This window comes from Medicago sativa, chromosome 2 (genome assembly GCF_051527215.1).
Source record: "Medicago sativa cultivar Bolivia chromosome 2, Bolivia_mono, whole genome shotgun sequence".
Taxonomy (NCBI): Eukaryota; Viridiplantae; Streptophyta; class Magnoliopsida; order Fabales; family Fabaceae; genus Medicago; species Medicago sativa.
Genome location: NC_140750.1, coordinates 24,354,829 through 24,374,063, shown reverse-complemented (window position 1 = coordinate 24,374,063; position 19,235 = coordinate 24,354,829). Strand labels below are relative to the sequence as shown.

The following is a 19,235-nucleotide window of genomic DNA, read 5'->3' as shown; positions in this document are numbered from 1 at the left end:
ATTGTTTGTAGTTAATAGTTACCCTTGACTCTGCAATATCAATGAAATAATCTATTCAAGCTCTCATTATATGTCTAGAAACTTTTGAAAATAAGGCGTTCTAGATAGATAAATAAAAAGAAAACAAAAGAAAATAAGAACAAATCAATTTGGAGTTTATTCAACTCAATTTTCACCATTACAAGTGATTCCTCCACATTTTTTCTTCTTTTAGTTGATATCGATCGTAGAAATGCAAACTAAGTTACTCATTTCTTAGCTAAATTTGTTTAACTTGATCATGATAGGATTTGAGTCAAAAAGAAAAAATCATGATAGGATTTAGATAGAGAAAACTCTAGATTGTATACTACACATTGTTGCCATAGATTGTTTACCTTATTTAGTTGTATCTAAGCCTATGATTCTAGTCAAAAAATGAAATTCTGACACTGCAAGAGATTAACAAACTTCTAGCTAAACTAGCCAGCTACAAAAAAACCAACTTCAAACTACAATAGCTGTCTTAATTGCTAACATACAATTCAACATTACCCTTCAGCTTCATAGCTTGAATCTAAATGATTCACCAATAAAATGAAGATCGTTCTAATGAATCATGTGATTCCAACACCACCTTGCAGCCTCCAAACAGAATTGAAAGAATTCATCCAAACCATTCTTAAGTGCCGAAAGCAACGACATACTCATTTGTATAGCAGAGTCGTATGATTCCTGTAAAACATAATAGAGTGATATATAAAGGTGATAGATTGGTGAAGCTGAACTTTGAAGTTAAAAGTAAAGATATCTATTAGAATATAGTGAGAAGATAGCTTGGAGAGCAAGCTATCTAGATAGCTTGGAGAGCAAGCAAGTTAGTTAGAGTTAGTTACACAACTAAACTCTATATATAGGAACACTCTTGTATCAATACTCTATATATAGTAACTAATACTCCTTATTACTAGCTCTAACTAACTATCTTTATTCTTAATAATATCAAAGTTTATACGTACCTTCATGAATGGTATTGCTGAACTTTGAAACTTATGAAAAATTGTGACTAAAGTATTGATGGAAACATGAGAGACCTCACTGATTTTAGAAGTAAGAAAATGAAGATAAGGTTTGAGACTTGACATGAAAGTCAAAAATTCATTCTTCAAAGCTGGTATCAATCCCTACAAATTACAACATAAAATAAGCAAAAAGAGAAAAAGAAGGTAACAATTATATATGGTTTCACCTACTAGATTATCAACTTATGAGATGCAATTTCTGGATATAATTTGTTTTTTCATTTTTCAATAAGGTAACTTTAATTGAATGGAGAGCTTGTATATAAGGAGAACATAAAACAATTATAACTATACTTGAAACTTAAAGGTTTAAAGTACCGATGAATAACCTTACGAATAGGCACCAGAACCATCCTGCAGAGCTAAACTCACCCTAACCAACAGCTCTCATAATAAGCCTACTATAAGCACCAGGTAAAAAACAATTTCCGACGCAAAATTAAGCTTTAACAGAAATTTCATTTTGTTCATTAACCATATACCGTCATTGCGGTAAAATGCATGGAAATGTAATCCATACTGCAGTTACAATGTTGTTACGGACACTTCTAAAACTGATATATTGTTGCCGCAGACTTCAATTAACAACGCTTTTCACGCTAAACCATAGGAAAAATCTCCAAAGTCCGTAAATTACAAGGAAATCTAAAACTGTAGTCACATCATCTAGACCATAATTCTAAAATATTACTGACTTCAATGTCTAGTAATATACGCATACATCGGAGCATGGCAGTATTCATTTACCATAGCTCCCTTGCTCTACCTAGCAGTTAAACTACTACTACCAATGAAACAAAATTAAGATTTAATAGAAATGTTATATGCCTTTTATTCATTAACAGTGGACGAGCATTGTGGTAAAATGCGGCAGATGTGGTCAATATTGCGGTTGTAAAAATGCTGCACTGAAACTGACATCTCAACACGAATGAAGCACCGTTGCAGAAATAAACATGATACCGAAACGACCATGTTAACACTCTATGAAGCACCGCTAGAGAAATGGACAGCAGACATGACACCAAATCTGACATGTTAACATCGTAATAATTTGAGAAAATAAATCAATTCAATATAATCACATGTGTTTGTGTCGTATCGGTGCCAGACACTAAGACGTGTGTGACATTGGGCACGCCTTCGATTAGAGTGTCGGTGTTTCCGAGGTTACACTACAGCTACAATTACAACTATACTTTTTTTTTTTTTAAGAAGCTAAATTAGCCCACCTAAATTATTTTTGAGACCTCGAGGAGGAGCACACTCCCAGATCCCAAGCCAATACGACTAGACCAATTACAACTATACTTGAAACTCAAAGGTTTAAACATTATCCTTCTGGAACATCCAAAACATTAACATAGCTCCCCAGTTACCTCAAATGATCTACCTAGCACTTAAACTACTACTACAAATGAAACCAAATTAAGATTTAACAGAAATGTTATTGGAATTTTATTCATCAACCATGTAGGGGCATTGTGGTAAAATGCGGAAAATGTGGTAGATATTTCAGTTTTGGTACTGTTGCAATCACCTCTAAAACCACGTTACACTCTGAAGCACGGTTACATAAATGGACTCAACAGCGACACAGACATGTCGATGCCGCTAATAATTTAAGAAAATAAATTAACCGAATGTAATCACATGTGTGGGTGTCTAACACTGAGACGTGTGTGACACCGGACACGCCTTTGATTAGAAGTGTCGGTGCTTCAGAGGTTACACTACAGCTACAATTGCAACCGCAATATAAAACAACGCTTTTCAACATATTGGTAGCATTTCAATAACAGAATTTGATTATCATAACTAACAAAACATCAAGCAGCAGTAAATGAAGCAATAAATTAATTAATTAATTAAAGAACTCACTTGATTCTTGTGTTTCTCTAAGGAATCAGCGATTTCTGCTAATTGGAAATTAATGTCATCAAACTTTGTACTCCCTCTGTCCCTTAATATAACCCCCTTTGCATTTTTCACATTTCTTAAGAAAAGTTGTCAGTATAGTTAGTGTGTCTGTTTTGTGTATTAATATTACCAAATTGTCCACTGTTTGTATATGTATTAAATTTGACTATTCATATTTCAAGACAAGTTAGTAGTATTAATTATATGTCTAGAAACTTTTGAAAATAAGGCGTTCTAGATAGATAAATAAAGAGAAAACAAAAGAAAATAAGAGCAAATCAATTTGGAGTTTATTCAACTCAATTTTCACCATTACAAGTGATTCCTCCGCATGTTTTCTTTTTTTAGTTGCTATCATTCGTAGAAATGCAAACCAAGTTACTCTTTGCTTAGCTAAATTTGTTTAACTGGATCATGATAGGATTTAGATAGAGAAAACACTAAATTGTTGCCATAGATTGTTTAGCTTCTTCAGTTGTATGTAAGCTTATGATTCTAGTCAAAAAAATGAAATTCTTCAGTTGTATGTTTAGCTTCTCACTGCAAGAGATTAACAAACTAATGACTATACTTAAAGCTAAGAGCCAGCTTCAAAAAAAACCAACTTCAACCTACAATAACCGTCTTGATTGCTAACATACAATTCAACATTACCCTTCAGCTTCATAGCCTGAATCTAAAAGAAGATCCTTCTAATGATTCCAATACTGTCTCGCAGCCTCCAAACAGAATTGAAAGAAATCGTTCAGCCCCTTCACAGTTCCAAAAAGCAACGACGTACTCATTTTTATAGCCGAGTTGTATGATTCCTGTAAAACATAATAGGGTGATATATAAAGGTGAAGCTACAGAGCTACCAACTTATAAATTATAAACAAGGTACAAATAAAAGTTTATCTGTATACCTTAATGAATGGTGTTGCTGAAATTTGGAACTTCTCAACAATTGTTACTAAAGTATTGATGGACATAAGATCCTCACTAATTTTAGTAGTTAGAAAATCAATGTGAGGTTTAAGAATTGATATGAAATTCAACAATTGAATCTTCAAAGCTTGTATCAACTCCTACATATACCAAAAAAATTGAAGAAACCAACAATTATTTATGGTTTGAGCAAAGTCATAAAGGAATCTACAGTCAAATAAACCATACAATAAAGACATTTACAATGCTCCCATGATACCTCAAATGATTTAGCACTTAAACTACGAATCAATACCAATAGGCCCAACGTAAAATATAAGTGGTGCGCCACAAACTATAAATTTTAACAGAAATTACATCACAGTCTATAAAGTACAAGGAATATCCAAAAACTGAAATTGGTTACTGCAGCAATATCCACTTTAGCATTATCAGTTGCAGATTGCAGAAAATGAAAATTTGGGGAAATTCTACTTCCCTGCAGTGCTATAGACGAAATTCGATAACACTTTGTACTAAATCATGCATTATAAAACAATAGCGGTTTGTACAAATTTGTACTCTACATTATGATACTATAGCCGCTTTTTGACAACATTAACTCACTTTACCATAATAGGGTGATATATTGGTGAAACTGAACTTTGAAGTTAAAAGTAAGTAGATATCAAAGTTTATACGTACCTTCATGAATGGTATTGCTGAACTTTGAAACTTCTGAAAAATTGTGACTAAGGTATTGATAGATACATGAGAGACCTCGCTGATTTTAGAAGTAAGAAAATCAAGATAAGGTTTGAGACTTGACATGAAAGTCAACAATTCATTCTTCAAAGCTGGCATCCATCCCTACAAATTACAACATAAAATAAGCAAAAAGAGAGAAAGAAGGTAACAATTATACATGGTTCCACCTACTAGATTATCAACTTAAGCGATACATGGTCCCTACATGGATATAATTTGTTTTTTCATTTTTCAATAAGGTAACTTACTTTAATTGAATGGAGAGCTTGTATATAAGGAGAACTCAAAACAATTACAACTATACTTGAAACTTAAAGGTTTAAACTACCGATGAATAACCTTACGAATAGGCACCAGGCCAGAACCATCCTGCAGAGCTAACCTCACCCTAACCAACATCTCTCACAATAAGCCTACTATAAGCACCAGGTAAAAAACAATTTCCGACTCAAAATTAAGCTTTAACAGAAATGTCATTTTGTTCATTAACCATATACCGTCATTGCGGTAAAATGCATGGAAATGTAATCCATACTGCAATTGCAATGTTGTTACGGACACTTCTAAAACTGATATATTGTTGCCGCAGACCTCAATTAACAACGCTTTTCACACTAAACCATAGGAAAAATCTCCAAATTTACAGGTCATGGTCTGTAAATTACAAGGAAATCTAAAACTGTAGTCACATCATCTAGACCACCATTCAAAAATATTTACTGAGTACAATGTCTAGTAATAGAAGCATACATCAGAAATGAAACAAAATGCGGTAAAATGCACATAATTCGTTAACCATAGTTCGTTAACCATAGCTCCCCTGATCTACCTAGCACTTAAACTACTACTACCAATGAAACAAAATTAAGATTTAACAGAAATGTTATATGCCTTTTATTCATTAACAGTGGACGAGCATTTTGGTAAAATGCGGCAGATGTGGTCAACATTGCGGTTGTAAAACTGCTGCACTGAAACTGATGTGGTCAAACGATCTCTCTAGCACTTAAACGACTGCTACCAATGAAACCAAATTAAGATTTAACAGAAATGTTATTTGAATTTTATTCATTAACCATGTACAAAATTCACATCAATGCCGCTAATAATTTTAGAAAATAAATTAACCGAATGTAATCACACGTGTGGGTGTCGGACCCTGAGACGTGTGTGACACCGGGCAAAATCTCCAATTGCAACTGAGATTTAAAACAACGCTTTTGACAGTAAACAATAGGCAAAATCTCCAACATTTTGGTACCATAAATTAAAACTAACCAACATTAACAGATTTTGATTCTCCTAACTAACAAAACATTAAGCAACAGTAAATGAAGCAATAAATAAATAAATTAATTAAAGAACTCACTTGATTTTTGTGTTTCTCTAAGGAATCAGCGATTTGTGCTAATTGGAAATTAATATTCTCAAACTTTGCAATATCTTCATCATTAATGTCAAATATACTCTTCTCCATGATTGATGTATAGGTTGAATAAATGCTTTCTAACAAATAAACGTAATAATTAATAAATAATAAAAACAAGAGAAATCAAAGATTGATAAAGAATTGAGTTAGTTAAGTTACCTAAAGAAGATTTGAGTTGAATGAGATAGGATTCTTGCTGGTTAAGTTTGTGTATTACAAAGGAAGAGAAGAGGATCGAAAGAATGAAGATGATGATGAAGGAGATTGCGTTCTTAGCCATTACACTTTCTTCTTCTTCTTCAACAATAGCATTTGTTGAAAGTATCTAAATGGGTTGAAAGGAAGATTAATAGCCTCATTTTCCCGCTCTCGTTTCATTTTCAAATTAAAAACAAAAAACACAAAGTGGGAAAATAAAAACAAGTATTAATTAAATATTTAATATTTAATACTAACTCCTTCTCAATATAATTGTCGTTTTTCCATTGTGTCTGATTTGTAAAGAAGTGATTATTTTGGTTGCTTTTAATGATAAAATTATTTTATATTTTCGACAAGGTAAAATTAATAGTATTATTTACTAAAACATTATTAATTGGATTTTTATTTTTGAAGGAATCAACTGTAATTAGATGAGTAGTTAAGTATCATGGTGAGCTTAGCTCAGTTGGTAAGGACAATGCATAATATATAAAAGGTTTGAGGTTCGAAACCCGGTCACCACCAAAAAAGATGAGCAGTTAAGTGAGGTAAAATTCAATAAAAAATTGTATATTAGTGGAAGTGGAAAAATAATAATAAATTGTGCATTGGTATTTTAAAGTGAAAATTATTTTGGGGTAGAGTAAAAAAGTTAAAGTGACAAATAAAACGAGAAAAAATCTTGTCGAGAAGGGAAAATCCAACTTATATGCCTCGCAGGTTCCCCGATAGAGATTAGTCCCTTTTAATAAGTAGTTGAAACTTCGTATCAGTATCATGGTATCCAAAAGAAAAATGGGACAGATCAGAAAATAATATATATTGTATGGGTGAGACTTTGAATAGGTCAAGCGAACTTACTACAACCTCACCCATAAACATTATATGGGAGAGGAAACAAAATCTGACTTTTCATAGATAGAAAAGATTATTTTTCCTTAAAAGTCTATTTAACTAAAAGTATCTAGTCAAAAGCCGTAAGAAAAATCCTTTTAGACTTCGCATCGTTTCTTTTTGAAGAAGTTAAAATGGAATTTTATAAAACAAATCTCTTTGTTGTTTCCGCACAAGGTGTGCTGAAGAGAAGCAAAGAGAAAAATCAAGTTACATCAGAAACAGGTAAGGAAGACCTGAATGAAAATAAAAAGAATCATTACAAAAAATTTAAAGGATTGATCTACCACGAGTGATAATCAAAAGCAAGATTTTTGTGTTTCGCTTTCAACCAAACAAAAGATTGAGCCTTAATATTGTCAAGCAAGTGGTGAATAGTATTATGTGAATTCTTGAAGATGAATAATGTGTTTTTTTCGTTTAGTAAAACCACCAAAGGAACCAAACTGAGCTAAATGATCTAAAATATTAAGCGGAGTAACCAAGACAAAGTCTAACCAATTGTATACAACTAACCAATTTTGACAGAAAAAGTTGCAATGAAAAAATAGATGAGCGGCGTCCTCTAGGTTACCACATCCCACCACACATTGTTGAGATCCCCCCACACTTTTGTTTTAGTTCTTACAAAACAACTTCTCTTTGATTTATAACCTGTAATTTCACAAAATTTAAGGAAATCTTCAATCTATAACATAGATGAAGGGGATACAATATTTGTGGTCTGGATTTTTTAAATTCCAACTTTACACTTCTTAAATTTCTTTAGTTTTTTTTTTTTTGCCAAAATGCTTCTATTGAATATAAATGTTAAGTTTGTTTTTGGAATTGAAATTTATTAAAAAGAAAAAAATCAAATCACACACAAGATAAAAATATGACATGAAATGATACAAAAAGTATCACTCTTTGTTAAGTCCTGATGAGGTGTGACGGATATCACATCAGAATTTGACCAATCACACAACTTCAATCGTATCTGAATGAAAAAAAAATCGTTTGAGTAGGATCATAATGAATTTTTTACTCACACTTGAGGAGAAGATTGTTGTGAAGAAATGAGTGTTGAGTAATATATAGGTGAGAGAACCCATGCATTCATAATGCCTTAAAATTCTATGTTATGATTAAGGGTATTCAAAATCAAACTAAACCGGTAAAAAAACCGCAAATAAAATTAACTCAAACCGAAAATCGCATTTGGTTTGAATGTGTTTGGGCCATTTTTTACTGAACCGCACGGTTCGGTTTGGTTTGTGGATTTCATTTCATCAAACGAATGAAACCAAATCGAACCTCACACTTAACCATCTCCCATATAATTTGCTAGTTGTTCGCCAATTTATGCAAATATTGTTATGTATATAGTTTGTTGGATGGATTTTGAGTAACTTGTTACAAGTATAATTTTTTTATTGATCGGTTATATGAGATGTTGTGGATATATGCTTATTCATATTCAGGCCATCCACCAAACCTAATAGTGTTGGATGAGTGGGTGTATTGAGAAAAATTCAAGTCGCAACGTAAGATAAAGATAAGACTTGAAATGAGTGTATAAAAAACGTGACTCTCAACACCTTACAACCACGTTTTTTTTTTTTTAGAAACGAGTTTAACACATTATAAAAACCTACCTTTCAAAAAAAAAATATAAAAAACCTAATGAAATTCACTTCATTAATAATTAAAGATTCAATATAAAATAAAACATAGTGGTAATTGAGTCACAATATTCTTTTATCGCATGACAACTTACACTGATGTTGGAAGTTATTCTTATTCATTCAAATCTCTTCAATTTTTGCAGGAGAGTACTGGCAAGTTTGTATGGCATTTCCTTTGAATATATCCTGCAGAGTTACAAAATTAATAAAGAAAATAAAATTAACTCTAAAAGAAAAATGAACTCGATCTGCTTCTTTAGTATTCAAGTACCCTATGTCCAAGAACGGGATGCTATCGGTCGAGCACATATGATAAGGTCTTAAGAGTCTCACATGAAAGGAAGAAAGCCAAATATAGCCGAAGGATGACCTGCCGGGAGTACCAAACAATTAAAGCTAGCTTTAGTGACAAACTAATATACCGGCAAGTCATCCTTGGCTCCATTTCACTTTCAACCTCTCCATGAAAGACTCTTAAACCAAGAATGTATGGATTGCCACATGTATGATTGCTTACGCTCTTCAAGGTCAAAATCGATTTTGACTGATTTTGAAGAGGATTCACAACATTATATACATGTTTAGATCGACCGTGAGATTGACAAATTCATAGAGAGCTAATTTGATTTTAACTAAATTATACTTAAGACTTGGGAGTTTGACAAAACCACAGTGTCATCATGATTTTGTCGAACTCACGGTCAATCCAATGTATAAATAGAGAGATAAATTGTTTGTATTTCCTTTAACATATAAACTAGGATTCATGGGTCATCCTCTACTCTATTTTGCCACACGTTGCTACCATTTTATAGCCATAGAGTTGCATGTTAATGGTAAATGATGATGCTAGCTCTGTAGTGCATTCTCCAATTAATATTCTATTTTGACTTTCTATTCATAATCATCCTTCAAAGCTAAGATAGATGTTACTCTAAAAGGCAATCCCACTTTCTATCCTTATGATGAAAGCATCCGTTTTTAGGCATTCTCTTTGTTTTTCCCTTAAAGGTTCCTTCAACATTTTAGGTCGGCAACTTTAGCAATATAATAGCACACGGACTCTATACTTCAATCAATTGTCCTAATTATTTGTGGGAATAGAATATCTTTATCAAAAATTTGGTTGTCGTCGTATGTCGATGGTTATCTCGCACTTCTTTACATTTTACATTTGTGAGTTCCAGCCATTAGATTACTTATAAAAAAAAACTACAGAGTACCTCCGTTAAAAAAAAAAAAAAAAAAACTAGATGTAGTATATCTATAACATATAACAGCAACTAACAATGAAATTGAAAGAGAAAGTTACACCAAAATTTTGTATTCATAGATGAAACAACGATTCATTTGCTTACAGCTATAAAAAAAAATAATTTATTTTTCAAAAGTGTAAACATGAACTCTCCACGATCTTAATCAAGGATTAAATAAAAAAATACTGAGAAAAAACAATATGATGCTTCTTCAAAAAAAAAAAAACAATATGATGCTAAGGAATAATAAAATTCATACTGGCATTTATATAATGTCAAAAGCATACTGTGCTGTGAGTGAGACCACAAAACATCTTTTTTCAGATAAGTATCAATTGTAGTAATAAAGATTTGAGAACTACTAGGAAATTTTTTTGGTCAATAAAGGCCAAAGGTGTTTAGTGACTTGACAACTCAATATTAACTTTTTTAACAAGACAACTCAATATTAATGATTCGGTTTATTTTAGGTTACTCTTAAAGAATGGTGCATAATTTATCCAATAATCAATCAATTTTAGTCATCTATCAAAGAAAAAAATTTGTCACGTCAGTAAATTTATAAGTGGAGTAAAAATTAAATTAAAGATATCAATTGTAAATTTTTTTTTTAAACAAATCAAAATTGAATATATTGACAATAATAAGCATTCCTCCTAGCACAAAATGTATTAGATAGAAACATCTAAGTCTTACAAATGGTAATCAAGCGAACCAAAAAAAAAATAAGAAAGAGAGTTGTTAACCAAAAACAAAATTAACGTATTTTGCCTTCAGCAATCAATAGGATAGTAGCTTGACTTTATCAAATAAATGATGAATAGAGTCTTTCTTTTGACTAAATATTCTAGTATTCCGCTCTTTCCATATTACCCAAACAAATGAAAACCAAGTTACATACACAATTAGGCATGGCAACAAAACCCATACTCGTGGTTACCCGACCGAACCAAACCCAATTTGATAGGTTTTTCCCGTTTTGACTGGGTTTGGGTTTTCCCCGATTTCAAAACACGAGTATGGGACAGGTAACGGGTATATAGGTACCCACCTCGAACTCATACCCAAACTCGTCCCGAATTCAAAAAATTACTTTATGGTGATATGTCATGTTATTTTGTTTGATAATTGTCGTGTTATAAAAATTATCATTGATATTTAAAGGAGCAACTAAATTAATCGGTCTAACAAATGTTAAAGTGATCATATTGTTGGATAATTCATTAGAACATTTCTTTAGAGCTTGCGAAAAAACTTATATTTTTTATTAAAAAAATTATTCAATGCGGAAATGGGGATGGGGCGGGGATACCCGAACCCATCGGGGACGAGGATGGGGTTCAATTTCTCATCCCCGTTTGGTATGGTTAGGGTAATGGGTAAGTATATGAGAATCGGGTATGGGGATAGGGAATGTAAAATTCGTCTCCACCCCGCCCCATTGCCATGCCTATACACAATAGATCGCCGAGCTTTTGAATCGCCTCTTAAATAGTCAAACTGAATAAAATGGTCTGAAATACTTAAATGGTCATCCGAAAAAAAAATCAATCCAATGACGAATATGTTGCCAAATGTTGCTGAAAAAGTTAAAATCTAAAAACAAGTGATTAGTTGATTCTATAGCGCCACACTCACTCACACAAAGTTAGGAGTCTTGATTAATGATGCCTCGTCTAAATAAGTTGTCCTTGGTAAGAAGTCCATTTCTCAGAAGACGCCAAACAAACAAAGATGTCTTCAAAAGGAATGTCCTTAGGCCAAAGTATATTTGAAACAGATGAATGAAAACGAGAAACTAAATTAACTAGCATTTGATATGTTCCACTAACAAAATAACCAACAATCGGATCTAATTGTCATTGTCAATGGTCACTATTGCCAACCTGTAAAGTAAATTTGTTAAGTATATTCCTACGCTCTCCTACCAACTTCTCCTCCCACGCAAACTATCGTCGCCACCATTTTCAAGTCTCTCCTCCCTCTTCCCAACCCAAAGAAAACATATATGCCATCGACGATCATTGACTCACAGACAACATAAACAACCTCCTTAACCACTCCTTGAGAGAAATACCCCCTGACCATGGATCTGAACAAAAGTATGTATCAACTCCATCACACACCGCACTCCTTAAATAATCTTCAAACCAACTCCCCTCCTCGAATCCGACACCGTTACAAATTTGAATCAGAGATCTTGAGAGGAGCATACTCCAAGGTCAAAAATCAATGCTACTAAACCAAGTGGGTTCTGATTTATATTGTTAAGTATGACTCATGTATACATAGAAGAGGGGCATGAGGCCTAGAAGGAGCTGAGCTAGAGGAGAGTTGCAAATTGAACTGCAGTACTATATACTACTTCCGTCTCTAAATATAGGAGCTTTTTGCCAAAATTACGGAGATTAAGAAAGTTGGTCGTAGTAGTAAATTTGTATATAATTACTATTGTTTTTACAATTTTATCCTTAAGAAAGAGTTAATTTATGTTTTCAACATAATATTTATGGTTGATGAAGAAAAATATGCAAAATAAATAAGGGTATGTTGGTAAAGAAATAATTAATGTACTTAGAAATGTCAAAGGGGTCTTATAAAAAGGGACAACTTTTTTCTCAAAAGGGTCTTATAATTAAGGATGGAGGTAGTGTGTCTGTATATATATTTGTGTGTGTGTGTGTTTTAACACTGTAAACCCTAATTCGTCATAGAAATAAAACGAAACTATAACTTCTCTATAGTCAAAGAGATTGAAGTGCTTTAACAAAGATCAATCGTGTCCATTGTCTTTTACTTTCATTTAATTTAATCATCCGTTATTGGTTGTTGTATGTTAGAATAGCAACCAATAACAGGAGATTAAGGTAAACAAAAGTAAAAAACAATGGACATTATTTTTTAGTGAAAAAAGTTTTAAATATGGTTTTGCATTCCTATATCTCAATTTTAAATTTCAAACCATTAGTTAAATCGGAAGACAACTTCATCATTGAGGTATTTTTTTACAAAATTTCATCATTGAGGTTGATTCCACTTTCCACACTCATTTATTTAATTAGGTATCATCATTGAGGTTGATTCCACTTTCCACACTCATTTATTTAATTAGGTATTGGGTTAATAATATCTTTGTCCCTGTCATATAGATTTAATGGTTTTAGTATAATTAAATTTTTGTTTATAGTCTACATCTTTCAGAAGCTACACACGGATACGGACACGACACGGACACTGACACGCCGATATCGTTAATAATTAAAAATAAATAAATAATTCAGTGTAATTATATGTGTCAGTGTCGTATCGGTGTCGAACACGCACATGTCAAACACCAAGACACAACTAATCCAAGAAGTGTTCGTGCTTCATAGTTCGTTCAGAAGTAAATTAGTGTTCTTGTCAAACTTTTTTGGTGATCGGGGTTCGAACTCCAAACCTTGCATATATTATGCATTGTCCATATTAACTGAATTAAGCTCACAATTACCGTTCTTGTCAAATTTAGCAATAAGATATCATTTAGTTGTTTTTGTTTATTATTTTAAAAAACTTAAATGACATAGATAAGCATGAAAATAGTGTTGTAAATAACATATACAAGAAAAAAGTAGGATTCGCAGTGAGGATAAAAGGACGCTATGAGATGTTTATAACCTTGTTACTAGAAAAACCGGGTTAAGGTAATATCAGTCAAGCTAGTAATATTCCCGACTTCAAAGGAAGCATGTCATTTCAAGGTTTTATGTTAATTGCAAAAATCTCACAATGTCCAAGGTCTTATACGTCGAGTTATTTTTTGTAATAAAAAAAAAGGTCATGTTAACCAGTGCTCCCGGAGCACTGGTTAAGGAAACTAAAAAAAAAGAAGTTTTAAAATGAAAGTAACTCTTTTCATGCTTTTGAAAAGTTGACAGCACAAGTTTCAATGTACATCTTATCACATTTGACTTCTTAACGAGTGCCTCAGGGCACTGGTTAACATTACCCTAAAAAAAAAGGAAATTATATTAGAGAATAAGCCTTATCAGCTTGGGCATGTCCAAGATTACATCAGGAATTCAACCTATCCAAGTTTTATCACGAGCAAGCATGTCTGCAACTTTATTTCTATCGATGAACATGGGTGAATTAACAAACATAAAAATAAAATAAAATAAAAAAAATAAAATAAAAAAAAACCTAGCTTATCCTTAATCTGATCTATAATTTCTCTCCAATAATTTCGAATTTTAGTTTTGCAATTTAGGGTTTTTGTAATTGTTTCACACTTGATTTCAACTACAAAAGTTGGTTATTTAAACAATTGAATTAGAGTGTTTCACGATACATCAACTTAACTCCAAAAATATCACGCATCAACTTTTTTTAACACCGCTATCAATGCAACCATTGTTAAATGGTAGTCTTTTTGTTCTCTTTTTCGCCGGTGTATAGCGATGTTGTTTCGGTTGTTTATGGGGAGATCCCACTCACAAATGGATTGAAACGCCTCCAAGATTGCTCGTCCCCATAACTAGCTTCCTCCCATTGTTCATCAACTCCTTCCTCCCCCATCCAATCAATATGAATGGATAAAAAATGAACCTTAGAAATGAAGAGGGGATTGTCTATAGAGTTTAGCTCCACACCAAGTAACATACTATATCAAAGACCAAACCAATCAAGTAACGAAGAAAAAGAAAATTAAGGTATATGTGGGAGAAACGATGAGTAGGCTAACATTGTTAATAGTTTAGAACATACATGACCATTTGACACAATAAATAAAGAACTAATTTGAATCAAATTAGGAATTAGGATAAATAATCAAGAGATAAGTAAAATAAGATCATTCCTTCACACACAAAAAATGTAAAATAAGATCATAAGTACTAACAATTACATATGGTTAGAGTATAAATTAACTTAATTCTTTATATAAAAAATTGGTAGGATTTAAAATGTACTAATATATAATACATGCTAGGTAGTTGGGTTTGACTACTGAAACATTGACCTATCTAAGTCAAATTTGCACATTTTGTTTGTATAAAAATATTTTGGTTGCACATTTTGTCTACTTGATTCAAGCCATATTAATTTTTCCAAGAACATTATGCAAAAGTTAGTATTTATTGATCAGCCCATATGAGAAGGTCGTAAGAGTCTTACATGACAGGAAGAAAGCCAAATATAGCCGAAGGATGACCTGCCGAAAATGAAACTAAATGCATATTTAGATTGACGGTGAGATTGTCATAATTACAGTGAACCACTGTAATTTTGGTAAAAACTACACTTTAAAGCATCAACAAAATCGCAATGCTAGTGTAATTTTGCTAACCTCACCGCCTATCTAGTTTTGTGACAAATTACTATTATACCGGCAAGTCATCCTTGGCTTCATCTCACTTTCAACCTCTCCATAAAAGACTCTTTGACCATAAATTAACTTATCCATTATAAGTTATACCAATGCTTTGCTCTATTTTGCTATAATATGTTTATACGTTGCTACCCTTTTATAGGTAGAAAAGTTGTTAGTGGAAAAAATAAAATATGCCTGCCTTCATCAATCACCAATATTTTAATTTGACTTACTATTCACTGTCCTTTAGAGGAATTGATAGTTATTCCTTTTGAAAGGGCAACCCCCTATTCAATCTATTGATTCTATTTTATAAAAGAAACCATTTTGTGAATATTTATTATTAGTTTTCCTTCAACGCTCTTTTCATAGTTAACTTTCCTTCAACATTTGGGTCGGCCACTTTTGCATAGATCAAATTTCTTGGTCTCCATGCTTCATTCCTTTCAATCAATTGGCCTCAATGCTAATAAAATTCCCTTTTTGTGGGAATATAATCTTTCAATTAAGAGCAGGGAATAATGAAGCACTTGTGCGTTGATTGCCATACATTTTTGGTCATGGCCATGTCAATTGCTATGAGGATTTGGTTATGGCTCGGTCCAGGGCCGTTCCTACGAATCTGGAGGCTAGGTGCTGGAAGTGAAATGAGGCCCGTGATAAAATAAAGATGTATTTTTTTTAAAAGAACAATGTTCTATTTAAATTTTTTAAAAGATAAATACAAGGTGTCGTATATATGCGGTACACCCAAAGGTGAAAATCACTACCATATACATGAGGAACCTCAAACCACCCTCCCAAAAAAACACCCACCTAACAACAAAAGTACTCAATTTTAATAGGCCTAAAACAAAACAACAAAAACGAAACACTAATGGTGAGGAATGGAACGCGCGTTGGTATGTATGAGAGAAAGAGTGTTTTTTTTAGTGGGGGGTACTGGGCTATAATTTTTTTTTTTTGAGGCCCATACCCTCGGGAGGCCCGGTGCTATAGCGCTGCTTGCACCCCCTAGGGTCCGGCCCTGGCTCGGTCTAATGTGTACTGGAAAGTGCAATGTTCTATTACAACCAAGATTTTTTTGTTTTTCTTTATATTTCAAAAAGTTTAAGTGTCATTTAAAATGGCAACGAATATGTTTAATGTCAAATGGCTATCCATGAATTGTCAAGTGTCCATGGTTCTACTTCAAAAAAAAAATGTCAATGGTTCTATAGTGAGTTTACAAGCATAAACTTTTAATAATTTAATATAAAAAAATAGTTATTTGATCGATTCCCTCCTATTTTAAGGTATGTTGACTTCAACATCAAAGCAAGATGGGTTCTATTTACAGGTTTTGAGTTTGGTGACTTTGATGACTTTGTCTATATATCTCTCCTAATCAATTACTCTCTTGCATCAAAATAATTTATTTAATCATTTATCTTTCAATTAAATACAGGAAAGTCGCTTGACAAAAAAAAAATACAGTAAAGTCATTAATTTCATCAAAACTCAATGTTACAGGTATTTTCCAATTGTCCTTACCTTTTTTAGAGTAATAAATTTTTGACTTATTTATGCAAAAAATGTCCCCGTAAATAGTGGTCACTTAAGTTTTGGTCTCTATAATTACTAATCCTTTAAAATTTACTCTGCAGTTACTGATCATTTAAGTTTTGATCTCTAAACCCATTTAAGTGAAGACATGTCACAGTTTTGCTGATATGACATTGATGAATAGGCAAATCACTTGACGACTCAAAAAAGGAGGGTGTTTTGAGGTCTCCTGGCTCTTTCAGACAACTTTCACTTAGAAATATCATTTCTACACATTTTAGATTTTAACAGCAGCCCAACCTTTGTATTAGTCTATAGTCTATACTCTATAGGCCGTATATATAGATTGTTTCTTTTTTTTTACGGGATTAGGGTGGACACGGATAAGGTTTAGGTAGGTTCAAGCCTTAAACCCAGTCTAGGCCAAATTGAAGCCATCTAAAATGTGGACCAACATTGTTCGTTGATGTGGTCGGATTCACTGGGTTCGAGTTGAACGAGTCACATGTGGGTCGTATTGAGTAATGTGGGTTGGCCAACGTACGTATTGTGTCGAACGACTTTTTGGCTCAATAAGACCCGCTCTTCATTTGCTTGGAACACCATCAAATTTGGTTTCTTCTTGACATTGTTTACTACAATTTATTAGACTATCACTATGTTAAGTTAGTTACATTTTAGTTTCAATTTTGCTATGGTCAGAGTTAGTTATTTAGTTTGTTAGTTGCTAATTGCTTAGTTAGTTCATCAGCTGTACCGTTGCATATAAAGTACATTCATACTCATTTTGTAATTAATTTTTTCATTCAAACAATAATTAGAATGAGAGGATTCATCAATACAACTTAATCTTGATATGGTATGAGAACAAAGAAAATCCCGTTTCAATTTTCTCACATTTTCTTGTTGATCCCTCTTTCTTTTTTCTGTGAATTTCCAGTTTACGTGCTTTATCCCCTTTTATCTTGAAAATAATGTCACCTTCTAGATATTTTCATCATGGATTTGATCTAGAATTTGGATCAACAATCAAATCTGGTTTTCATCACAAATCAACATAATTCTAACATTGTTCTTGTATCACATTCATTGGTTGTAGAAAGCAATTACAATTTACAACACTTGGCGTCGTGCAATGATCATTTCTCTCAATGCGAAAAATAAATTTCGCTTTGTCAATGGTTCTATCCAACACCTCATGTTGGTGAACTTGTTCATCAAGCTTAGTTTGGCAACAATAACATCGTCTACTCTTGGATCCTCAACTCAATCTCAAAGCATTTTATTTCCATTGTCATCTATTGTTAATCTGCGACTGAAATGTGGAATGTTCTTAAACATCAATGGAATGGTCTCAAGATTTTCCAGATCAAATGCGATTTATTTGCATGTACTCATGGTACTCTTTCAAGTTAGTTCCTGTTATTACAAGGTTCGATCTTTGTGGGAAGAACTCAGTGAATTAAAACCTGTATATAACATTCAATTTGCACATAAGATAAGAGATATAAGTATTTAGAGTTTTGATTTTGGCAAAGTTTAATATTAAGAAATTATTTTTATTATCCTTCTTCATGTTGAAGGTTTCTATTTGTAGAGCAAGATCCACCACTTGAAGAGACTATTAATTACTATAGTTTCCTGGTTGTTAGGTTTCAAACCGAGGACCACAAAGATGAAGTATATTGTTGCCACCAAGTGATCTCTATTACTAGAGTTTAACATAAAGAATTCTTTTTATAAAAAATTTAAAATAATTAATTAATTACTAATTTTTTTAATAATTAAAGGACATAATAAAAGTAATTTCTAAAAATAAAAATGGTGACATTCACATAGACATCCTAAGTATATTACATCAAGTTAAAATATTCTACATCATCAATTTTTTGTTCACATCTTGACGGTGTACGAAATTTATGAAATTATTTTAATAAAATAAGATGACTAAATTTGTGAATTTAGAAGTGAGAGTATCAAAAGTCTATATTGATCAAAATGGAGGGATCAAACCTACAACTGAGTCTAGAGGAACACATAGGCTCTATTTGGAAAAAAAAATAACGGATAACTGATGAGTTAGCTTATGGATGAGCTTGTAGTGAATAGCTTATAAGCTAGTTGGTTGACTTTATAGTGTTTGGTTAAATTAGTGATTGAACTAGCTTATAAATATTAATTAACAAAAAAAATATTTTATTTATATTTAATTTTTTCAAATAAGATGGTAGGGGTAAA

General features: G+C 32.4%; 1 protein-coding gene and 1 long non-coding RNA gene across 2 annotated transcripts; both read right to left on the bottom strand.

Annotated features, from left to right (window-relative positions):
* Positions 1–326: 326 nt before the first annotated feature.
* LOC146945714 (uncharacterized) lies at positions 327–1,231 on the bottom strand. Its single transcript, XR_015026463.1, has 2 exons — positions 999–1,231; positions 327–714 (listed from the first exon to the last, which is right to left on the bottom strand). It is a non-coding gene; the product is annotated as an uncharacterized LOC146945714 (long non-coding RNA).
* Positions 1,232–3,323: 2,092 nt separating this feature from the next.
* On the bottom strand, positions 3,324–6,155 carry LOC146945713 (uncharacterized). Its single transcript, XM_085744011.1, has 4 exons — positions 6,025–6,155; positions 4,593–4,757; positions 3,887–4,048; positions 3,324–3,790 (listed from the first exon to the last, which is right to left on the bottom strand). The coding sequence occupies exons 1-4, from the start codon at positions 6,130–6,132 to the stop codon at positions 3,674–3,676; spliced, it is 552 nt and encodes a 183-aa protein (XP_085600137.1). The 5' UTR covers positions 6,133–6,155; the 3' UTR covers positions 3,324–3,673.
* Positions 6,156–19,235: the final 13,080 nt, after the last annotated feature.

Bases quoted from the DNA above. Each gene is read 5' to 3' on its own strand.
- LOC146945713 (XM_085744011.1), bottom strand. From the start codon at position 6,132: ATGGAGAAGAGTATATTTGACATTAATGATGAAGATATTGCAAAGTTT. The intron at 4,758-6,024 runs GTGAGTTCTTTA...TGTAATTTGTAG, and splicing joins TAGAGAAACACAAAAATCAA to GGATGGATGCCAGCTTTGAA. The intron at 4,049-4,592 runs GTACGTATAAAC...TGGTATATGTAG, and splicing joins CAGCAATACCATTCATGAAG to GAGTTGATACAAGCTTTGAA.